We start from the raw sequence: 24,363 nt of genomic DNA, 5'->3' as shown, positions 1-24,363 counted from the left end.
AAAAAAGTAATTCGAAAATACAATCGATTCGTAAAAGAATCTTATATGAAATATATACTCACTTTCTCTCACTCACTTTTTTACTCTTTTTCTTTCTTTCTTTCTGTTCCAATGAAGATATCATCCTTCTCCTCATCTTCATCCTCAGCCACAGCCACAGTCACATTCTCATTCTCATTTACATATTTCATTATTATTTTCCATCAATGGTCATTGTGAACTGTGGTCACCTTGACCATTGAGTTTATCTAATGAGCCTTAAGTGAAAAGCTATTGGGCAACCAGAAAATAAGATCAATTGAATTGTGAATGAGACAAAATGAGATTTAATTGTATGTAAATTTTGATTCTTTCACCTAAAAGTCTTAATCTTCTTTGTGTGTCCAGTTTTCTCTTCACAATGAAGAGATGGACACACATCATCACCTTAATTGTATTCTAATGATAAGATAAATGGTTACAATCAGCCACAAATCAACAATAACCATACAATCGAATACACAATTTGTCAATTACAAACCTCAATATCTTCACACATATTTAATTGTTAAAAGTGAATGATAATCATTACACAATCAAACCCAAATTATTTTATTTCTCATCCAACAATCAATCATCAGATATTAATACAAACATGTATGTACTTGATACTCAAATCAAACTACACCAATTTAATGCACTTCGCGTTGTTTATTATCCGAAACAGCTGAGCTTAATTGCAAATAATCAATCTGTTGATGATTAAAACAAATAGAATCCAATTGATATCCGAAGTCGATTAAATTTTTTATTAAATCATTTTAATATCTTAGAATCAAATTTTGTATTGGTTTGATTTGTTTTTCATTTCTTGTGTTTTAATTGTTGATATAAACTGAGCCATAGGTATTGTACCTTAATTATTGTTGAAGTTAAATTAAATTAAATTCGGTTAATTATAGTGACCACGTACTTCGTGACCATATCAACATGATATAAACAGGGAGTGAAAATGATGATGATGATGATGATTTTGAATTAAACTTATCTTCATCATCATCTTATTAACTATAATATAATAATAATATTAAAGTGATGAAGATAAGGGAAGATAATATCATCATAATCATCAGTCTCATCATCTTTATCCTAATCAATTTGATCGCTATCATCATTTATAGTTAGTTGTCTTGGTGTAGAAACCACAAGAAATAGTGATGAAGATGAAGATGAAGATGAAGATGAAGATGAAGTTGGAGGATGATGAAGATAAAGATGATAATTGAATGAAGATGAAAATGTTAAGGTGTGTGAGTGTGTGAGTGTCTATGGATGTGAATGTATGTGAGTGAGAGTGTGAGTGTTTATATGGGTGATCGGCTCGAAGTATTTAATCATAATATTGATCATAGTAATTAACTAATTACAATTAGAGACTTTGGTGAGATTGAAAGAAATAGTTACAATTGCCTCAAGTTAGCTTTTAGTTTTCAATTAACTTTGATTACACCTTTTTACTATTACATTTAAGGGAAACAATTGGGAGAGAAAATTGTTACAACTGTTAATGATTAGTAAATGATTAGTATAATAATAATTAGTATATCATGAACATGGTAAAAGTGATCAATCAAATGGTCATTTAATTGTTAACAATCATAACGATATAACACCATTAAAATACATAATGGTAACAATTTATTTCCAATTCTCTCTCTTTCTTTCTCTCTCTCTCTCTTTTTATAAACTATTAGGGCAATAATAAGAGGAAAAAGAGAGAAAAAAATTAGATGAAACAATTAAAGAAACAGAATTAATTTAAATCAACATCAAATTCAATCAATTATTTACCTGGGAAAATATTTCTCTCTCTTTTGTTTCTCTTTCCCTCTGACTATTTATTAATGTACTTGTGATATTTGATTGAATGGTCAAGAGTATTAAAGGTAACAGTGTGTGCATGTTATTGGTAGGAGGTCAGTTTGTTGACCAAAGATAACAAAGGTTAACATCTTAAGGTGATTTGATTGAGATTAGTGTGTAGAGAGAGAGAGAGAGAGAGAGAGAGAGAGAGAGAGAGAGAGAGAGAGAGAGAGAGAGAGAGAGAGAGAGAGAGAGAGAGAGAGAGAGATGAAGATTATCTTGATCTCGATTTATATTGAAAATGTGAATGATAATCAGTGGTGGTCAACGATGTAGATGAGAAAAAAAGATGAAGATGATAATGATAGTGGTCAATCTCTTTAAGATGATTATGATTAAGTAAACATGATAAATATGATGTTTTAAATTGTATCAATTGAATCAATCAATGGTTAACATTAAATAAATTGTTATAATATTTAAATTGTATCAAATGTCGTTGTTGTTGTGGTGTGAGACCAGTTATTGAACATTCCCTTTGAAATTTCACTGTTTGACCGTTAAAACTGACCATTGGTCTAATTTAAACTGTGAGAAAATCTCTCTCTCTCTCTCTCTCTCTCTCTCTCTCTTCACCACAAATCAGATCAAATCGTAATTAATTATTAATATAAAAACCTAGTGGTCAGATTGTAATACAAACGTAATGATGAATCCGTTTTACTAATAATTTATTTTATGACTTAATTGTTGTTGAAAAACAAATAAAAAAAGTGAATTAAAATCTATCAGTCTCTAATTATTTTGGTCCTTCGTTGCTTTCTTCAACAGTTAATTGTGGTTAATGATTAAAATCAATTGATTGTGCTAAGAGGACACTCGAGGATTGTTTTACAATTATCATTATTGCCAAAGTTAATTGCAATTATCTTTCAATAAATGGAATTCAAGAAATTCAGTCAATCAACTAATATTATTAATAAATTGTTGTTGTTGATAATCACCTAAACATTGACAATTAACTTTGATAACAATCACTTGGTTTGATTGTACTCAATTCTATGGTGATTATCCCTAAAAGGAGAAAGGTATTGAAAACAATTCAATCATCTGATCAACAATTAAGTTAATCAGATTTGTCTATGCAATTGAAAAACCTTATTAATCAGTTTACTCAACTTGTATTTAATTTAACCTTGAAACATTTTGATCAATAGACAATCACATTCAAGTTAATTGTTGTCGAGAGATACAAAAAGTAATTAAAGGTGAATGATGAACCAAGTACAATATGAGATGATGATGATGATGATAATTAAAACTGTCAACAATGATAATAATTAATAAATAACATCTCCTGGTGAGCATCTAATGGTCAGTTGAAAGGTCAATCAGTAGTAGGTTAATTGATTGTGTGTCCACCACTTGATGTCCACCAGATCTATGGTTCAAGCTATAATATTAGTTGCGAAAAGTAAAAAAGTAGCAAAAAAAGAAAACAATTAATTAAGTTAATCAAGTAAATCAGCAGGTTGATTTAATTTTCTGTCAATGATTTTAAATTGAATTTAGTTGAACACTCAAGTATTGGGATAACCAAAGTCTCAATGTTTTGAAATGTTGGTAACATTTGATTGACACAAATACAAACATATTGACAGATAAACACTCACACTTACCCACACTATGAGTATACAGTAACTGACCACTGACCACTAGTCCACAGGTAATGACAAGAGTTTCCTTTGGTAAATAAATATTAACCAATAGGACGATGATAATATTAGTTGTTGAATGTTAATTGAAATTTGATTTACTTGTGGTGATCAATTAACAACCAGGTAATCAAGATGAATATCTTATGGGTCAGATAAATGAGACTAGTGGTCATTTCAAGAAGAGGGGAAAAGGTCAATTTCTTTTTTTCCTCTTTTTCCTCTTCTTCGTCTTCGTCTCTTCTATGACTTACCTGACTTACTGACCGTTTACCTTTTACCTTGCAACTTTTACTAGTGATTATTTGGTTATATTGGCGGTGGAGTCACTGTGATGGCGGTGATTGTGATCGTGGTGGTGATTTTCTGGGCTACCGATGGTCGGTGAACTTTAGATTGGTAAACAAAATCCCCACTGGTAAAGAAGAAGATGAGGATGAGGATGAGGAAGGAAGATGATCGACAGCTACTTCAATATTTTCTTCTCTTTCTACTTCATCTTTTTCTATTGTTACAATTTCTCCATCGACATTTTAACACTATTTTCTTTGCTCACTTTCGGTGATCCTCATCTTCTCTTTCTCTTCATCTTCTTCATCCCTTTCGAGTGATACATCTCAACCTTTTACTTTTCTATTTACCTTCATCTTTACCATTTCCAGTCGATTATTGATCAATCGAGACTTACGGTTTTGTTGATAAAAGAAAATTATCTGAATTAAAACTCAGGTGAAAGAGAAAATGTTTTCACTCTTTTTTTTCTCTCTCTTGATCTTCTTAATCTTTCATCATTTCAATGATCCACTTTACTTTTTTCATCTTCATCTCTTTAGTAACAAATGTTTATTCAAGATTATCATCATCAATAAGTGTGACTTTATCCCTTCCCCTGTCATCCAATAGAACCATCAGCATTTATCATGTCACTCTCTCTTTCTCTTTCTCTCTCTCTCATCTTAAGCATCATTTTCATGGTACAAACAAATTAAGATTCAGATTCTAAGAAAGTGAGATCAAAGAATAAGAAGGAAAAATTTCAATTCCAATTCATTTCTCTTCTCATTTTCAGGTTCAAGTTGACTTACGATGATTATCATGATCGTTTTCTTAATCAACTGATTATCTTCATCTAATTTTCTAGTTACTAATCTTTCATTTCAATCAGAATCTAAAGTAATTGATCAAAGAATTCAAAAGTTCTCTCATCTAATAAGTGATAATTTCTTAATAAGATGAACATGGAAAAAATTCTCATAAAAAACAAGATTCGAACAAAAAATTCCTCTAATACTTTGGAAAAAGAAAACCAAAAGTCATCATATTCATCATCATCACCTCCTCTTCTTCCCCATATTATCATGATGAAATTTTCTCTATCAAAGTGAAGATTCTTAGGAGAAGAGAGAGAGAGAGAGAGAGAGAGAGAGACAATTGATTAACAGTTAATCATGATTACGATTCTCATCTTGAGATTAAAAACTTAAAACGAAAAACGTAAATGAACAAAAAGGTAAACTTAACCTTCCCCACCCACAGACAAGGTAACAAGAAAACAGAACATCCCACCGACGAGAGATAACTCCACCTTCGTTGTCCTTTCACCTCAACAAATGAGAGTAACATGAAACTCCGCCTTTACCTGTCTTACTTATCTTCCTCTCTCTCTCTCTCTTCTCTTACCTTATTCCTCTTTCCCCTCTCTTTCTTTTCCTCAATCTCCCTCTTGTTTCTCTCTCTCTCTCTCTCTTGAAGATGAGGATGAAAAAGATTCAGTCTCATTTTCCTTCTGACTGTTGAACCGACACTATGAAGACAATCATCATTTATCCTGTGTAATCATCTTCCTAATCAATCCTCATCTTATCATCTTCATCATCACCATTGTCTGTGTATTTTTTTTACTTGTTTATGTTCAAATAGAGAGAAAGCAAAGGAGAGAGAGAGAGAGAAAGAGAGAGAGAAAGGGAGAAAGAAATAAATATTATCATCATTAGAAAACAATAATAACTATTAATTGATGATAATAATATTTTTCATCATCATTCTCATCATTATTGGATAAATGAAAGTGAAGAGAAAAAGAAAAATAGAAAGAGAGAGTAACAGTAAGAGTGAGAAAGGAGAAGACAGAAAATAAGAGAGAGAGAGAGAAAGAGGAAGACGAGAAGAAGATAAGAAAGAGAGAGAACAAGTTTCTCTCTTCCAAATGAGCTTAAATTAGCTTCTCAATCAATCAGTTTATCACTTATCCTCTATCAGTGTACATTGTATCCTTTTTACTTACAACTGACCAACACTCATCTTACTCTTTCCTCATTACTGAGCTGAAATTGTCACTGCCCAACCCTCATCTTCATCATCATCAATACTCACACATCAGTTTCTGAATATCTTCATCTGTCACCTATTAGAGGGAGAGAAGTAACAAAAAAAGATTGACCAACCCCTGATACTGACCATTGATAAAATGTAACTTGAAATTGAATTTTTTTCATGTTACAACAAAACAAAATCTCATATCATAAGGAATAATCAACAAACAAAAAACAACATTGTGACCAATAAGTGACCAATTGAATGTGGACAAAGCAATTATTACATATCATTCATCTTGATTTTCATCATCACAATCATCATCATCATCATTATCTTATAATCATCATCATTGACCAACAAAATATACACAAGGTCTTATCTAAAGTGTTAAGGTTACTCTCAACTAAAGTGGCCTTAAGTGGTCAGTTTATTGTATTAGGCCTTGAAAGCCTAAGTTCATCTTCATCATTAACATCTCGATCTACATCACCATCATCATCATTATCATCATCATCATCATCAACAGAAAAGGTGAAAGTGAGAGATAATATAAGGTAAGGAAGACGAAATATAATATCAAGTTAGATTTTTGAATATAAGGGATATTTGCGAATAGTAAGAGATACAGAAAGAAAGAAAGATAGAGTAAAAGGAAAGAAAGAGAGAAAAAAGAAAGAAAAACACGAAAAAGAAAGAAAAGAAAGAGAAAAAAAAATAGATGATAAAAATGATGAGGAAGATCAAAGATCTCGATCAGAGGGAAAAAAGTGAAAACTTGAGTCATGTCAATGACAATTTCTTATCATCCCAGTGATTTCATCTCATTCCGTTCATGTCCAACCAGGTTAATTATACAGCGAATTGTTATCATCCTCTGTATCATTTACCTTTCATACTGTCAATTGGTAAGTAAACTGACCATCACACACATACTTTCCCCCCATTTCCCCCTCTCCCTTCATCTTCTCTCTCTCTCTCTCCATCCTCATCACTTTTCATTTCTTGACCATCATCAACATCTTAGTTGTTACAATTATCGCAATCATTTTGTTTCCCTTACCTTGTTATCTTAAAGCCAAGCCCATTGATGGTTATACATTTTTAAATTGTTACTTTCAATTAGATTGTGATTATTTATCATCACAAATTAACTTTCATTTAATTAGTTGTCTCTCTCTCTCTCTTTATCCATTGACCATTTGCTATTTATATTCATTGACGATGTTGTGGTCATTTGGTTACAGTTTGTTGAATGTGAAACTTTTAGTTAGTTAATTTTTTTTTCCATCATTTTAATTGCAATTTAAAACAATGAGATTAACAATGTTTACTGTTTACAGTTTAATTTACCTTTATGTTTACCTGTTGATTGAGTTTATTGTTAGAAAAGGTAAACAATTATCATCAACGACGATTACAATTGAAAAGGTTGTCATTTTTTATTTCTTTCAACAATTAACATAACTTTTACCCCCCACGTAACAATTTAATCAAATTTCCTCTAACAATTAATCAATGATTAACAATACATGTTAATTGGATAATAACTAATCTTAATTTTTTTTTTCTGTTTCCATATTATTAATAATGAACACTCATCATTGACATTTAATTGTTATTTAACAATCAACTAATTGTGTCTGTGTGTATGTGATTTGTGTACCTATTCAATTTGTGGATGTTAATTGTTATTGTGATTTAATTAAAGGTACAAAGTAAATTAATTAACCAACGAAAAGTTGAAAACAATCCAATAGATCCAATGGTTTTTGATACAAGACAACGATTAACTTCAACTAATCAACATTTAATTATTAATTCAACAACAAACAAACCTAAATTGTGCCGTTATTATCCAACAACAATTAACAAAAATCAACAATTAGACCCAAAAAATCAAACATATCATCAAACCAAAATAGTTATCATAATGAAATTGAGTTAACATCAAGCTTATCTTTAATAGCAACAATTAATAAATTGTCATCACCACCAATATCATCATCACAATTAGTAAAACCTAATCAATTACCAATTAATTATGATCAAAACATATCAAATTCAGTGTATCTCAATTCATCCAATGGATTAATACCAATCAACTCTCAACTTTCACCTCAACTTGACCCACCTTCAAGTCAACATCACCATAGACGACGACATGAGAAACACCGTAATCAACAACAACACCAACAACACCAACAACAACAACAACTACAACAATTAAATCAATCCCAACAATCAAAATGTCACACAATTAAAGTTCATCGATCCAGAAAAATTTACCTACAATCAAGTTGCAGTAAAAATCATATTCACATATCAGGTAAAACTGTACGAGCAACAAAAACTCAACATCTAATTGACAATGGTGAGTAAATTTACTAATCAATTAATGGCTACAATTAACTAATCCAATATTAAATTGATTCTCAGCATTTTATGTAACCGGAATAGGAATCCGAGGTGTTAAAGGTCATGGTCAGTTGGTCCATTTTAAAGGCTTAATGACCGGAAAGTTTATCTGCTACAACAAGAAGGGCAAAATAGTTGCAAAGGTAAGAGAAGGACAATTATTAATTATTGATTATTAACAATTTAAATCCAAAGCCCAATCAACTAATCATGAGAATAACAATTAACTTGATTCACTAATCTCTATGTGATCATCAACAATATTATCATTTACCTTGAGATTTTGATTATATTTTGAGCATTTGAACTAAAATTAAATGATTTTACTATTTTTAAATCAACTAATTGTGCTGTTTTAAATTGTTCAACTCAATCAAACAATTTAAATGCTTCTTTATTATTAACTATTTACTTGAATATCTTGATTATCTATTACCTTGGATATTCATTATTGGAATAACTAAATTAACGTTATAATCAATTTACTTTTTCTGAGCTGATCCTCTAATCATCATGATTATTAAGCTTAAACAAAACAACATAAAATAAACTGATTGATTACAATTATAATTATAATTTCATGTTGTTAATCAACAATCAACTTCCCATGATATTTGTTTGGGTATATTATCATTACCATGAAAGAGAAAAGGTAAATTAAGTTACCTTGAAAGAGGAAATTTGTTTTTTTTTCTGTTTTTCTCTGTTGATTGTTAACTAACAACAATTAACGTTTTTCTCCTTCATCATTTAATCACAATTAAGATGATTAATACTATTTTCTAAAGGATTGAATAGCATTTACAATCAATTATTCAAAATTAATATGCTACATTTAATTGTAGTTTAGATTTGATTACAAGTTGTAGTTGTTGTTGTTGTTGTTGTTAGTTTCCTTAATTGTGATTAACTTTTCCAAAGTTTAAATTTATCTATTAATTTAGTTGATAATTTTGATTGATTTTTTGATCTTGATGATGAAGATGATGATATAATATCCTCTTTCCAGTAATTATTAGCTTGATTAGTGATTGTATTAGTTTCTGTAATTAGAATTGGGAAAAAGAATTGAGAGAAAATAATTAATTCAAATCAATCATTAGACTTAATTTGTTTGATTAATCAAATTTTCTTGTCTCATGTCGATTGAGAATTTCATAATTTATATCCTTCATGGTTAAGATAAAAGTTCATGTAAATATTTTTCGCCAAAACTTTTCTCATGTTATTCAATAACCATCCGGAATTACTCATGAATTCTGAGATTCTGATTGACTAAATTATAACTTTTAACATGAAAAATTGTGAACATTCAATGAAAATCTTCATTATTGACAAGATTGACATTGAAAAGATCACCAGCACTCAGAGTTAACGATTATTATCAACTGTAATTAGGAACTAATCTATTGATTTTTAATCACTCAGATTATCTAATTAATTCAAGCGCCAAAGTTTAATAGTTCTGATAACAACACTAATCATATTTGTTTTAGAGCATAATTATCTCATTCGATGATTTAATCCTATTAATCAATGAAGACGAAAAAATCACCAATCTGATAACTTTCATTAAGATGATCTGCTAACGAGGCCGGTTGATATTCCAATTTGAATTGTAATTGTTTTATTAGTTTAATCTTAAAATTTGTATTGAAAATGCTAATTAGAAAAGTTAAATTGATTAATTATTCTATGTGCTAATTGTTTCGACCAATTTTAATGGTGGTGGTTGATCAGTTGGACTTGATTCTTCATCGTCCTCTTCAACTTTTCCCCAAGGTTGAGGTTCAGTGGTCGCAAATAAGTTGAACAATATTAGTGCGACGAGTTGTAAACCAGCGACAATTTGAAATGATAGAATCCATTTACTTCGTGAACCAGCCTGTGAATTAAATGTAATTAGTTGATTAAATGATTAAATCAATCGTATTCTCAAAAATTGACTTACATCGTCACCAAGAATGGCACCAATCAAAGCGGGTGCGATAAATCCCGCTGCACAGGCCAAAACATTTGAGAAACCGAACGCAGTTCCAACAAGCCCTGGGGCCATTTCAGGTACAATGGGCACATCTCCACCCAAATTGAATCCATAGAAAAACATTGACAACACCAAACAGAAAACAATTAATTCGGTATTCTTAAGATAACAGATCGAAATCAAACTTGCAATAATCCCAGCGAGAGCTGTAAAGTAATAGGAAAAAAAAGATGAAGGTCAAAATAATGAATTGATTGATATCGAAATTGATAAAACTGATTTAACTGACCAATACTCTCAAATAGTTTTCTGGTGATCATTACTGATAACCAGCCTTTGGTAATGATATATTTTGAAACTGGACCACAAACCAATTGTGATGTGCCCACAGCCAAGTAAAAAAATGAGTTAATCAGCCCATTGTTTTCAAGCTTATAGCCGAGAACCGAGTCAAGGTAAACTGGAATTTTACTGTTAATCACTGCATAGGCTAATCCAATAAGACCTTTGGTTAAGATAACCGACCAGAGGGGTATTGAAGTAAGAAGCTTAATCCAAGGCGTTGATCTCTGATCATCAGCACAACGATTACAAAATTACAAAGACAAAAAAAAGAGATACAATAATGACATTGAGAAGAAGAAGAAAAAAAATCCAAATCAATCGATTGATATGTTACCAAGTAATGTGGATTAACGAGTTAAGGATTAGGTGAGAGATAATTGTAAGAATCAAGGTTAGAAAATTCGTTCATGTTGTAAAAGAGAATATCAATTACCTGTCGTTTTTTGACCTGTTTTTTAATAAGAACTTGGGACAAGTATCGCTTCTCATAATCGGATACGAATTTATTTTCAAATGGATTTCGAGTGACCGTAATTATCCAGGTAATTGTAAAGATGAGATTAACTATTCCAATAAGGTAAAAAGCCGCTGGCCAACCTCCCAAAAAGTTCTGTTGACTTATCCAAGCGGTGAACAAGGAGATGAGAGCTGTTCCAAAATCACAGCCACCCGCCATTAGCCCTTGAGCTAATCCCGTCTCCGCTGGTGGGAACCAATTTTCAATTAAATTATACACAGAGGGAAAAGTTATCCCATGAACTAATCCTAAAATCATTCTTATTACTACCAAATAGCTCATTGAAATATTAGCTGCAAGAGGTGTTAACATGGTACAAATAATGGCCACGACTTGTGAACCGGCCATCAGATGGACAACATTGAATTTATCGGTCAAAAGTCCGGCAAATATTTGAACAGTTGCATAAGTGTAATAATATGCACCCAATACAATTCCCTGGTCATTTTGATCCCAATCAAAGTGTTTCTTTAATTGTAACGTGAACAATTAGATTAATGAGAAAACATGAAATATGAGTTTTTAATAATCAATTTGATTTGTTTGCTTTTAACTTATTGTCATTAACTTACCTTAGAATCCTTAATTGTTGCATTGATTGTGCCATTGTTTTCTACTGGTTTACCAACCATTGCGATAATTGCAACGTTAATTGTGCACCGAACGGAAAAAACAACCATCATCGTAATTAGAATCATGAACAAGATAAAATAACGGTAAAAAATTGCTGGTTTCTTGAGCTTCACATTGTGGTCAAGATAAGTGTCACCTTCAGATTTTGACATGATGCTAATCAATTGCAAAGCAAAAAACGATTTCAACTTAATCAATTAATTGGCTATTTTGAATTGATTGTTCAAATTAACGGTTTGCAGTGATCGTTGTAAATAGTGTAACAATTAGTTAATTGTTTCGTTTTATTAACAAAATAATCACACAAGCATTTCGATAAGAAAACGTCAACTAATCGTCCTGGTGTTTTCTTATACTGATCATTGATTAGTTTGCTAATCAACGTAAGTTCTTAAATCTATTGATTCATTTATCTAATTAATTAACATGATTTAATTAGAAGGTGAATCAGTTATGGATTTTGTCTATTTATAATCATATGCAATCAGACTTGAAGATAATCATGTTACCAATTAACAAGATTAAGATAATGATTTTTTCAAATAATCATTGATTCACCTTTAGTATTAATCCTAACGATTATATTTGATTAGGATTTCAAGAAATCAATTGGTCAGTTTGTGTGTCTTTGAAAAGATGGACACTCAAGTGATAATCATGCATGTTGCTAATAAGATTAACACACAATCGGAATAAAAGTTGATCCATCATGAGAATATTCATTTCATGATACAACAGGGAGAAAGATATGAAAGACATTATGGTGAATGACAATTTTCATGATGATTCAGTTTTCAAGTTGAATTGTCCATAAAAATGAATAGCAATCAGATAAACAAGGAAGGTTACATTTTCTGTTTATTTATATTAATATTTTTCTTTCACTTTGGTGAATCTATTTTTCCTTTGCTAATTCATGTTGATCAGATTTCCATGTGAACATGAAACTTATGTAATATTAGAAAGTTTTTAACCAGAATTAAAATGGTTAACGATGAACCGTTGAAATGATTTTTCACTCAACTTTTTTCTTTGTTCATTTTTCATGATGATTTCTGATTATATGAATACCTTCAGATAGATTGGTTATGAAAAATTCTGGCTGATTTATCAGCAGAATGTTGCTTTTATTAAATATTAGCCCATTTTCCTCCTTCATCATTTAATCACAATTAAGATGATTAATACTATTTTCTAAAGGATTGAATAGCATTTACAATCAATTATTCAAAATTAATATGCTACATTTAATTGTAGTTTAGATTTGATTACAAGTTGTAGTAGTTGTTGTTGTTGTTGTTAGTTTCCTTAATTGTGATTAACTTTTCCAAAGTTTAAATTTATCTATTAATTTAGTTGATAATTTTGATTGATTTTTTGATCTTGATGATGAAGATGATGATATAATATCCTCTTTCCAGTAATTATTAGCTTGATTAGTGATTGTATTAGTTTCTGTAATTAGAATTGGGGAAAAGAATTGAGAGAAAATAATTAATTCAAATCAATCATTAGACTTAATTTGTTTGATTAATCAAATTAGTTTACCTGATGACAGATCTTGAAATGATTTAGATCTTGAATTAATGTTTGAGGATGAATAATATTGATTGTGATTAGTACTGGATTGATTAACCATTGAGTTTATATGAGATGATCGTCCCAGTGAATGGTAATTAAATTGATTGTCAGAGTGATTAGTTGATTTAGTTAGTATTATATTATTATTATCATCATAATCTGGTTCAGGTAATCTTATTAATGGTAGTTGATCATTTTGATTGTGGTTAACATTTGTTTCTGTTGTTAATATTGACCATGAGCGACTACGATCAGTTGATTGTAATTGATTAGTTAAAGTAAATTTGTTCAATTGGTTGATTGTTAATGATTGATTACTTTGATTATGATACGGATTATGTTGATGGTGATGATCATTTGATGATAAATGAAGGTTACGGAGAGATGATGATTGATAATTATTATGATGATTAACTTTAATACTACTTTGATTGTTATAATTAAAATTCATTTGTTGCTGTTGATTTGGAGGTTGAAGTAAATTAATTGATAAACAATCATTTGATGAAGATGAATTTGTTGTTGACGATGATAATGATAAGTTATCCTTTGATGATGATTTACTAATTGTTGGTGATGATGAACGTATGAGAGATGGTAAATTTAATAGTGGACGAAGACGATGACCAATACGTTGACCATCAGAAGCAAGACTACGACGACGAAGTTGATTAGTTGATGATTGATTTAATTTCCTTTGATACTCTAGAAATAGAGACAATCAAATGTATAAGATGATTGAGAAAATGATTGTAACAATTAATCAACAATTAACTTACTTTGAGGTATCTTAGCTTTCAGTATATCAAGAGCGACGATGTTAATTATGATTAAATAACATGGAGTCTCAATTAAATCATAACTCTCACGACCTAAACAAATTAAACTAATTGTTTCCAATTCAAGTGATTGTCGGATTGAGTAAACATAATTATCATCATCACAATTAACTTTACCATTGTTGTTATTATTCAAATCAAGTTGACAATTTAAATTGTTGTTGTTGTTTATGTCAATACTTTTTAAAAGGTTAATTGTTGTACCAACTTTTGATTCAATTGAATCAAGGTAACAATTTATATCAAATAAAGTTTCTCGTTGATGAGGAAGCAATTTAATTGTTCCCAATCCATCTGAACGCTTATTTTCAGGCTTAATTAAATTGTAACCTCTCAGAAAGATTCTTGATTCAGTTTGATTGTGAACAATTATGTTTCCACTCTCCTCCATGATTATATCAACTCCCTGTTGAAAAAGATGAACAAACAATTAAGTCAACAATCAACGGGCTCACTCATTGATTAATTGTGATAATCAATTATCTTTTCAAACTTATTATTAAGTTAATTAGCTAATTTCCATTCTTAATTGTTATTAATATTATCACATTGTTGTCTGATTTTTAATCAACCTCTCAGAATCAACTAATTGTTGATTGTTATCTTCTTATTGGCAATTAAGGTTTAAATTACCTGGTTAGTTAATTGCTTTACATTGATTTTGATTAACCAATTCTATTGATGGATAATTAAATCACAATAATTTGTAATTAACTAATTGATTGGAAAATTTTTTTACATATAAACAAAATTTAATTCACATTAAATTATTTTTTTTACCTGTTGATCAAACTAATTGGATTACAATTGATCAAATTACAATTAACAGAAAAGTACAACAATCAGTGTAAAGTAATTTACTCAAATACAACTATTAATAATATTATTTTTAAATTATAATTAAGTTAATTTAGTTGTTGTTGTGAGTTTAATTAACTAACGGTAAAAATATTTTATATAGATTCAATTACAATTGAAATTAATTGTTACTTGTTGTTACTAAGGGTTGCTAATTGTTTAGTTAATTAAACTAGTATCTCTCTTTATTGTCTGACTCAATTTTAACAATTAACAAGCAGCTTCAATTCATTGATAACAATTAAGAATACACAATTAACTGTACTTTTGGTTGATTTTTTTTTTCGTCGAAAAACTTTGCAAAAAAGTTTCGACTATTGATTGGAAAATTGTTATTCTATTGATTTAGTTATATTATTAAATCTCTCTCTTACCTGATGAAGGTGGGATAAAGCTTGAAGGATAATCTGATCTCGATGGGGATTAACAAATCCAGATAATCCAATGGTTAATCCATCAAATGCAATCTCCGAATTGGTGATTCGTATGATTGATTCCTTATCGGTTTCGTTACTACTTCGAGCATAGGCCTTGGCGAGTCGGCGATTCTTTTCCATGTAAACGATTTTGCCCCAAATTTCTGGATCAATGGAATCAAATTTTTCCATCACCTCCCTAATATTATCCTGAAAGAACAATTAAAATACAGAATCAATTTAATTGTGATAATCAGATTTTTCCTGAAAGAAAATGACATTTACCTGAAACAATGTTTTCTCATCAAACCAAATCTCAATCTCTTTGCTATGAGGAAATTTTAATCACCAACAAAAGGATTAGTTTTCTTGTTAATTATCAACGATTATTGTAACAATTAAGCCTTACCTTGGTTCATTAGCACGTCTTTTCAATAGTGATCGAGACATAATTAAAAAAGGATAATCAACTAATCACTGAGCACAAACACTAAGATCATATTAATATGATCACCAACGAATCAAATTGTAATAGAAACGAAAAATTTTCAAACTAAATTAACTTCGTTGTTAATTTAGTTATCACTCTCTTCATCTCATTATCTTTATTATATTAATCGTTGTGATTAAATTCAAGGTTTAATTGCTAACAAATTAGATTCCGTTTATAATTATTGTAAGTTAGTTAATTGTCTAACTTTATGAGACCCAATTAGATGATTATGATTAATACTAATATCCAATAATTAACCTTAATAAACATTAAGTATTTTTTGTTTGCCATCATGTATAAACAATTAACTGATTGAATGAGTTTATTTGAAAATAAAAATTGTTCAATTACAAACAATTAACAAGCAATTTAGATTTTAATTGTTTCAACTAACTAATAATAATACAATTGTATTTGTTAAAAGTAACTTTTATTTACTCTCAATCGGTCAAATTTGATTAAATTAATTATTTAAGGTTCCAAATTAAATTGTACAATTAAATATATATTATAATAAGATATTGATTTACATCATGTTAATTTAATGATTGCCTAATTGTTATCAATTAAATGGTTATTAATTAATGTTATTGTGTCTCGTTGGGTGTGTGAGTTGATTTGTTATTTTGTTGTTGTATCTTTGATTAACAGGATTAACTTGATCAGTAAAATTGATTGACATGTTTGTTAATTGTTGTTATATTGTATATTAGTTTGTTAATACAATTAAGAGGAAGTCAATCAATGTTGATTAATGTTAAATCCTGTTGGTTGTTTGTTTATTTGGGGTTAGTTGTATGTGTATTTTGTTTGCGTGTGTAGATTTGATTTTATTTGATTTGATTAGTTTTTATATGAGATTTTCTTAATCATACTGATTAAGATCCTTGATCAAGTTCGGTAAACATTTTAATTGCTGTTGTTAACGGTGATTTATGCCTTGGGACAAAGTTTATCTTTGATGGATCCTCACCAATCTCAATTAGAGTCTTCCAAGTTGCAGAATCCAAATGTTCAGCACAATCTTCATATGATTTGTGTTTACCGCAAGTATAATCAACGCCTTCAGCAATCTGATTGTTACAATTAACCAAGAAAGAGATAAACAATCAATAAAATTGTTTCTAATTTAGTTAATGATGTTAATCAACATTTCAATCAATCAACATCGATAAAGTTCAACTCGATCAAGACTTACAGTTGCTGCAACCATTTTATCAAAATAACCCGAAGTCTCCGGTCCAGTTATCGCATCGCACATGGCCTTTGACCTCTCAACGAAACAGTGATGAACCCAATGGAGGGAACAACAAGCGGTTAGAACTCGATTCTCTTTAGGAACATTTAGAATAATCCATTCCATTTGAGCGTCATAATTTCGCATACATTGGTGCAATTGGCTGAATCCACCTTTCTCTTTGCCGCACTTCATGTGTTTCATGAATTCTGAAGTTAATTATCGGTATTCCGATTGTTAATTATTCTATTAATCAACATTATTACTAATATAATTTACGAACCTGCTCGTCCTTCCTTATTGTGACATCGTTTTTTCATGTCACGTTTGAAATCGTATTGGAAAACACCAAAAACGGTCTTTGGAAAATTGGACATACATTTAGAAACGTAATCACGAATACATTGAACCGCCTCGAAACTTTTACTACGATCAACGGAATAGTTAATTAACTAATTAATTGTTTCTGTCTCTCTCTCGAAAGATAAATTAACTTACTTGCAATGTTTATCCATCTCTTCATCACTTGTTGGTATTATCATGTCATCATTACCAAATACCGTTACATGAGTGGCACAATTATCAAAATCATCCTCAGTTTTGGTGCACTCGGTTTGAGGAGCCGATTGGCCTTTAAAAAAATGGACAACAATTAACAAATTTTTGAAGCTAATTCACCTTATAACAACTAATTGTTACTTACCCATTGAAATCAATAGGATAAAACACAAAACTGTTAACTTATTCATGGTGATGAAAATAAGTTTACTAAATTGTTGTTGAAAATTTTTTTTTCAATTCCTTCTCGTTGTCACAATTACAATTAGATTACATTGGATTAGTTGATTAATTGAATAGATATTTATAAATAAGTTTAATTTTAACTTCACAATCAAACAGCTTAGGTGAAAGTGAAATAATCAACTGAATCAACCAACAATTAAGGACGGTGATTATATTTGGTTAGTTTCGAGGATTGGAAATGTTATTTAAGTTTTCATTTTCTCATTTCTTTTCAACCTTTGTATTGTTATTGATTTTAATTGGAGTTACAATCAATTGAACAATTAACTAACCAACCATATTGATTGTCTTTGTTTTTCCAATGTTGATTAAATTATTGATCACAGAAAGAGAAAGTTAATTTTAAGTTCAATTTTTCGAGCTGGAAAAAGTTAATCACGCAATTGTCTCATTGACTTTTTTTTTACTACTAATGATGATTAGAGTTGATTAACAATCAATATTTAAATTAGATAAACTTAATTGTTGTATTAACCTTCCTATTATTTTTGTTGATGATCATCACCTCAATGTCTATGTTTGTTTAATCAAGGACAATTTATTAGTTACAATCAAAGGACATTATGGTTGTTAATTATGATTAAGATGATAATCAACCTTGAGATTGAAATTACCATTAAAGTTGATCAGAATTGACAGAAAATGATGTTTAATTGTTTACACAATTAGTTGATTTCTTTCACAATTTAAAGGTAAATTGTTGTTGTGATTTACCTTGAAAACTTTATATGTGTCTTTTTGATTGGGTGAAAGTTAATCAGCCATAATTTAATAATTGATTAACCAGTTAATTGAGTTTTTTTGCGGAAAAGAAAAAAAAATTTTTAATTGTCAATTGAAACACTTTGATATTTGATTCAATTAAATATTTGTTTCCATCACGTAATTATGATTAAATCAATTATATGCTGATTGATGTTAAATTAATTGTTATTATCATTTGCTTTTACTATCAACAATTAACCACTAATCATGATTTTTGAAATAAATCTTTTCATTAGATTAAATTAACTTGATCTCTCTGTTAATTGTTACTGTTAAACTAACAATTTGAAAGTTTAATGATCAGTAAATTGTTTAACCTTGACCTGTTCTCATATGGTAACAATTAAAACTTAATTGTTGTGATACTGATTCACTTTTTTAAATTTAATTTCTACTTGCAAAATACCACAATTTGATTTTCCTAGAATCAATGTTAACTTTCATCGACATGATTAACTTAATTGTTGTTCAAATCATTTGACTGAATTAGGGAAAAACTTTTTTTTTCACCAATAGTTAATTTCAACTGATCATAAGTTTGTTTTTCTGTTGATTCTGATTGAAATGATTTAAATTGTTGTCATTTAAACTATACAGGAACAAGAAACAAGGTTGATTAACTTGTTTGTATTGATAATTTATTTTGATTGTTGTAATTGATTAGAAAAGCAAACAACAATTTAAAAGCCGCCGGGCTAAATAACATTGTGACTGTTTTAATTTTTTAATTTTCTCTCTCTGAGCAATCAAGTTTTAATAGTTAATTTAATTTGGTTCGTTTCATTTGATTAACATGATGTTGATAACGATAAGATGACGATGATAATTAAATTAAATTGAATCTTGGAGTAATCAGTAAATCATCAATAATCAGATATGAAGAAGATTAGATTTGGTTTTTCTCATTGGAAGAAAAAAAAAATTAAATTTTAATTTTCCCTTAACAATTTAATCGTGATTACAAACACCCTTGATTGTTTTGTAATTAATTATCTCTGATCAATATTAATTGATTAATTAATCACTACTTAACTTTTTACTTAACGCAATTAAATTTTTTTCACTTGTCAATTACAATTAGATTTATATTATTACCTAATGTAAATATTATTAAACATTCAGTGTCTTTAAATTATTGATTGTTTCATTGAAACAATTAATAAAGACTTTAAATGTTAACATAAGTTAATTGATTAAAGATCAATAGTTACAATTAAATATTTTCACGTTGATTAATTTGATTGACATGTGTTGATTAAGATGAGTGGATTTAGATAATTGCTCTTTGTATATACATTAAATATGATTTCTCAACAATTTAACTGGTTAAGTGTTAACATGATGTTTAAGTTACAGTGAGTGAGATTGTAATTAGTTAATTGTTAATGATTAAAAGATTATCAATGTTTATATTATAACAAGAAGAAGAAAAAAATATATTAATTCAAAGGCCTGCAGGTTAAATTGTTGAACGAGTGATTAAAACTACAATTAAGTACATAAGTACTTGCTGGTTGATTTTAGGTGATTAGGTAATTATTATATAAGAAATTAACTAATTAACTGATCAACCAAATTAACCAGTAAGATCAAAGGTTATATTTGGTGTGATCAATAATTGTACAGCAAAAATTGTAATTGTTACACTTTGTCACCTACTTGAAATAATAATAATAATGATAATCAAAATGTTTTACAAGATAGGAAACAATTAACAGTTACATAGATAATTACTATCGGTTGTGGATAAGCAATTAAAAGGTCAATAATTAGTAAGGAGAGTAGTTAAATTTAAGGGAAAAAAAGAAACAGTTAATTTAACAATTTAGCTCATTAACCTGATAGGAAAAGTTAACTAGAAATTCATCAAATATTCATGATGATGATTAAGAACTTTTTTTTCAAGGTTTTCCCATACATTAGCCTTTTCTCATCATCATCATCATCATCATGATAATCACCATAATCTGTAATTGATTTAATTCCTATAACACATTTTATGATCTTTATAACCTGTCAGTTATTGCAAAGGTAAACTGTAAACATTTAACAGAGTAAATGAAATGAAATCCCAACAGGATATCAGCAATTACCTTGTTTTTTTAATCATCATCATCTCAATTAATCATTGATTAATTAGAGTTATTACTTTTAAATACTTTGATGGTAAATATATGATGATGATGGAGAGGCAATGATATCAAGAGATATTATTATAATCATGGTTATCACAATATATTATCATTATTGTCATCTAGTAGTTTCTTTTTTTGAGTGTGTCCAACACACGAAATTAGTTAAATTGTAACAAAATTGGATAATATATTTGATTTGATGATGATAATTATAACTCTCTGATTTCTTGCTTCTTTTTTAGGTCAATAGGATGTTAAAGAAGAGGATAATTAATAATTAGAGGGAGAGAGAGAGAGAGAGTTGGATTAAGATTGTCACTTTCTCCTTCTTTATCCACAAATATTTATCATGTTGCTGTTGATCATGTTTCCATCTTGATTAAGATTAAATTGATTTCTTTTTCCTTTTTCCTACAATGGTTATAATAAAACGAAACCAAATCATCTTTTGAAATTATTATCACCATTAGACTTGTGATCCATGTAGTTGTTGCCCATTCGGTTTACAATTATCTTTGACGTATACAATCAATTCATTATTCATAAATAATGCTGTTGATTACTCGTTGATGATGATAAAGTTGAGTAAATTAAAGGTCAATAATTAACTGATTCCATGGTGAGGAATAGACTAGATAAGGTTTAACAAAATGTTGTTTTTCTTATTTGCTTCTCATATGTCTTTAGATTCAATTGATAAATTGATCGAGTCCCAATGAGTCCCATTTGGTTTGGTAAAAACTGCAAATATAATTAAAAAGAGAGAGAGAGAGAGAAATGGTAATCAATTAATGTTAATGTTACTTTGACATTTTCGATGCAAAATTTTGACGATGACCACCCAATGGTCAAAACTAATGATAAACACAAAGTAGCCAAGACTTTTGTGTATATATTAGGTTATGAATAGGGTAATGAATGTCCAGTCTAAGGGACCCAATCAATGGGCACCCAATGGTTAACCCATAATGATAATATTACAATGAATAGGCAAATTATCATTAGCCGGTCACCATAACGAAAGGTAACAAGCAACAAGTTGTTTTCTTGTTGATTATAATCATCATCATCATTATTATTGATGAAAGGTAATGATGAGAGATAACGATAATGAAGATGAAGAAGATGATGATAAGAATAAAGATAAAAGAGAGAAAAAGAAAGAAAAAAGATAGAACAGATAGTAAAAGGAAAAGAATCATTGATACAATTATCAATCTACTTTTTGTTTTGTTCTTTTCTTTTTTTCATCTTATTCTATTTTCGCCATTTTGAATTTTATTGATGACATTTTCTTTTCTTTCTTTCTCTTAATTATTATTATTATTACTTACTAGGAATGTTAATTTGTTTCTATCATCATCTTTTATTTTATCTGTTCACCCAAAGAAGAAAAAAAAAGAAATAAAAAGAAAAGAAAAATATAAAGACAAGAAGAAGATGATTACTCACATTTTTACCTTTCGCCCTCCTGGAGTTGTCAAGAAATTAACTTATTATCAAAAGATAGAGAGAAAGCTTGATAAATTCTGTGATGATTATCAATTAGAGATTTGATTACAGTTAAGATTAACTAATAATCCTAATTATTAACCGTGAAGATTAAGTAAAAAAAAGACGAGAAAATAAAATTAATTAAATTAGATCAACAATCAATTCTAGTTACATAAACAAAAAAGTTAATCTATTAACCGCCTTTCCCCTTTTCCATTGATTTTTCCCCCGAAAAGAGACACTAGTGACTCCATGTGGTGAACTAATTGGCGGTGAAAAAAATGATCACTCAAAAAGTGTATAAACTTTTTTTTCCTCCTCTTAATTGTTAATTAAATTAATAAGAAAATAACAGGACCAATCAATTAACCTGAAAACCAACAATTAACATGATACATAGACTATGAGCATATATATATATATATAGAGACCAGTCAATCAAAATGATGAAAATCTTGTTGTTCCAATTTGATTTGATGTGAAGATGAATTAAGAAGTTAAATTGTAACAATCAAAGTAATCAAAAAGATTGGAAGAAGAAGAAAATAATTCGTAGTCGCAATTTTCAATTAGTAGAGAAAATTTAATTCAATTTGATTAGATAATTGGTAAGAGAAAAATAAAAGAAACTTAAATTATTACCTGGTAACACCTTCTACCTCCCAGTTTACCTCCTCTTCCGCCTCCTCCTCCTCCCAATCAATTTCCTCCTCTCTCACTGACACAAACTAGTTGAACAAATTGTTGATCATCATCATCATCATCATCATCATCTGATGAAGCTATTTGAATACCTTGATTAGTTGATTACTTAAAAAATGAAAGCCAAGCCCCAATGTTAAACAAGGTAAGAAAATATTTTGACAGGTAAGCAAAAGTTGATAAAACTTATCAACAATATTATTATAATAACTTATTATTATTATTATATAAAATTATTAACATGTTTGGACAGTTTCATGATGATGATGATTTGTTTTCATTGACGGAAATGTCAAACCATTGATTGACCTTGACAAGAGTTTTATTTTTTGATGGGTCAGTTTGTATTTTTTTTTTGTTTAGTTTGATACAAAGTCTAAGTTGAAAGGTCAACACAATAAACAAAACTGGGAGTGGACAATCAATGTATTAATATATTCAACCATATGATTTGTTAATCAAGCAAATGGTTAATTGTGATGATATAATTGATTATCTTAAATTGGCAAGGTAACAAGTTAACTGTGAAAATAATTAAATTGTCAATAGTTTTAGTTGTTAAGTGAATTGTTTTTACATTTGATTGTTTTTAATTATTTGTTTCATTAAAAATTAACATGATAATAAACATGTTACAATTAACTATTAACGTTTTTTTGTTTGTTTGTTGATTGTTGATTGTCTACTTGATTGTTATCATTATTATTACCTGGGTGAGGTTGTTATAATAATAACTTAATCCTTAATGATGATGATGATTTTTTGTTGATCATGATTAAGGCTCGTATTCACCAACCGAGATCTAGCTTAACTCTGAGATTAAATCAGCTGAGTTAAACTTAACTGTTTCACCAATTAAAATTAAATTTGATTTGGAATCATAGCTAAGCGATTTCTAAAACTCTCATCAAAATTTGCATTTCACCAACCGAAATCAATTAAGTCGAGATTTAATTTTGTTTCACCAAGTGAAATTAGCCTAATCTGATTCAAGATTTTAGCTAAGTGGTCATCAAAATTAATCTTGGTAATTACCAAGATTAAAAGCTGATTTCAACTTTTTTCTCGTTTTCTAATTTCTTCTGTTTTAACTCTTTTTCTTGAAATTTTTGATGAATCGATTAGTATCACAATGTTCTATTATTTTCCTACAATTTTCCTAGCGTAAAAAATATTTTTTCCAAAAATCGTGTGAAGATTTTCAGAAAACATGATCAGTATAATCATTTAATTTGTTAATTGTTTGAAATTAATCTGAATTTCAAGTCTTTT

The 24,363-nt window shown here is 29.0% G+C and overlaps 4 protein-coding genes across 4 annotated transcripts in view; 1 reads left to right on the top strand and 3 right to left on the bottom strand.

Moving 5' to 3' along the window:
- The first annotated feature begins 5,337 nt into the window (after positions 1-5,337).
- LOC128386014 (probable serine/threonine-protein kinase DDB_G0280133) overlaps positions 5,338-24,363 on the top strand; it is a 42,758-nt gene continuing 23,732 nt past the window's right edge. Inside the window, 4 exon segments of the mRNA XM_053344970.1 lie at positions 5,338-6,778; positions 7,582-7,782; positions 7,785-8,244; positions 8,310-8,431. Of these exon segments, the coding sequence (XP_053200945.1) occupies positions 6,656-6,778; positions 7,582-7,782; positions 7,785-8,244; positions 8,310-8,431 (906 nt within the window). The 5' untranslated portion in view covers positions 5,338-6,655.
- LOC128385988 (uncharacterized transporter slc-17.2-like) lies at positions 9,887-12,076 on the bottom strand. Its single transcript, XM_053344939.1, has 5 exons — positions 11,707-12,076; positions 11,051-11,602; positions 10,562-10,841; positions 10,240-10,478; positions 9,887-10,173 (listed from the first exon to the last, which is right to left on the bottom strand). Exons 1-5 carry the CDS (start codon positions 11,917-11,919, stop codon positions 9,982-9,984), a joined length of 1,476 nt encoding a protein of 491 aa, XP_053200914.1. The 5' UTR covers positions 11,920-12,076; the 3' UTR covers positions 9,887-9,981.
- On the bottom strand, positions 12,991-16,194 carry LOC128385977 (GATA zinc finger domain-containing protein 14-like). Its single transcript, XM_053344925.1, has 6 exons — positions 15,871-16,194; positions 15,747-15,789; positions 15,420-15,671; positions 14,128-14,593; positions 13,316-14,053; positions 12,991-13,222 (listed from the first exon to the last, which is right to left on the bottom strand). Exons 1-6 carry the CDS (start codon positions 15,909-15,911, stop codon positions 13,086-13,088), a joined length of 1,677 nt encoding a protein of 558 aa, XP_053200900.1. The 5' UTR covers positions 15,912-16,194; the 3' UTR covers positions 12,991-13,085.
- LOC128386005 (uncharacterized) lies at positions 16,363-18,184 on the bottom strand. Its single transcript, XM_053344960.1, has 5 exons — positions 17,895-18,184; positions 17,690-17,822; positions 17,475-17,617; positions 17,153-17,400; positions 16,363-17,027 (listed from the first exon to the last, which is right to left on the bottom strand). Exons 1-5 carry the CDS (start codon positions 17,938-17,940, stop codon positions 16,833-16,835), a joined length of 765 nt encoding a protein of 254 aa, XP_053200935.1. The 5' UTR covers positions 17,941-18,184; the 3' UTR covers positions 16,363-16,832.

This window comes from Panonychus citri, unplaced genomic scaffold, assembly GCF_014898815.1.
Source record: "Panonychus citri isolate SS breed McGregor unplaced genomic scaffold, ASM1489881v1 Contig00001, whole genome shotgun sequence".
Taxonomy (NCBI): Eukaryota; Metazoa; Arthropoda; class Arachnida; order Trombidiformes; family Tetranychidae; genus Panonychus; species Panonychus citri.
This window is presented reverse-complemented; position numbering and strand designations above follow the sequence as displayed.

Bases quoted from the DNA above. Each gene is read 5' to 3' on its own strand.
- LOC128385988 (XM_053344939.1), bottom strand. From the start codon at position 11,919: ATGTCAAAATCTGAAGGTGACACTTATCTTGACCACAATGTGAAGCTC. The intron at 10,842-11,050 runs GTAATTGATATT...GCTGATGATCAG, and splicing joins AACAGGTCAAAAAACGACAG to AGATCAACGCCTTGGATTAA. The intron at 10,174-10,239 runs GTAAGTCAATTT...TTTAATTCACAG, and splicing joins GTGCCATTCTTGGTGACGAT to GCTGGTTCACGAAGTAAATG.
- LOC128385977 (XM_053344925.1), bottom strand. From the start codon at position 15,911: ATGTCTCGATCACTATTGAAAAGACGTGCTAATGAACCAAG. The intron at 15,790-15,870 runs GTAAGGCTTAAT...ATTTCCTCATAG, and splicing joins AGACGTGCTAATGAACCAAG to CAAAGAGATTGAGATTTGGT. The intron at 14,594-15,419 runs GTAAGAGAGAGA...CTTTTTCAACAG, and splicing joins CTTTATCCCACCTTCATCAG to GGAGTTGATATAATCATGGA.
- LOC128386005 (XM_053344960.1), bottom strand. From the start codon at position 17,940: ATGAATAAGTTAACAGTTTTGTGTTTTATCCTATTGATTTCAATGG. The intron at 17,401-17,474 runs GTTCGTAAATTA...AATTAACTTCAG, and splicing joins CAATAAGGAAGGACGAGCAG to AATTCATGAAACACATGAAG. The intron at 17,028-17,152 runs GTAAGTCTTGAT...TGTAACAATCAG, and splicing joins ATAAAATGGTTGCAGCAACT to ATTGCTGAAGGCGTTGATTA.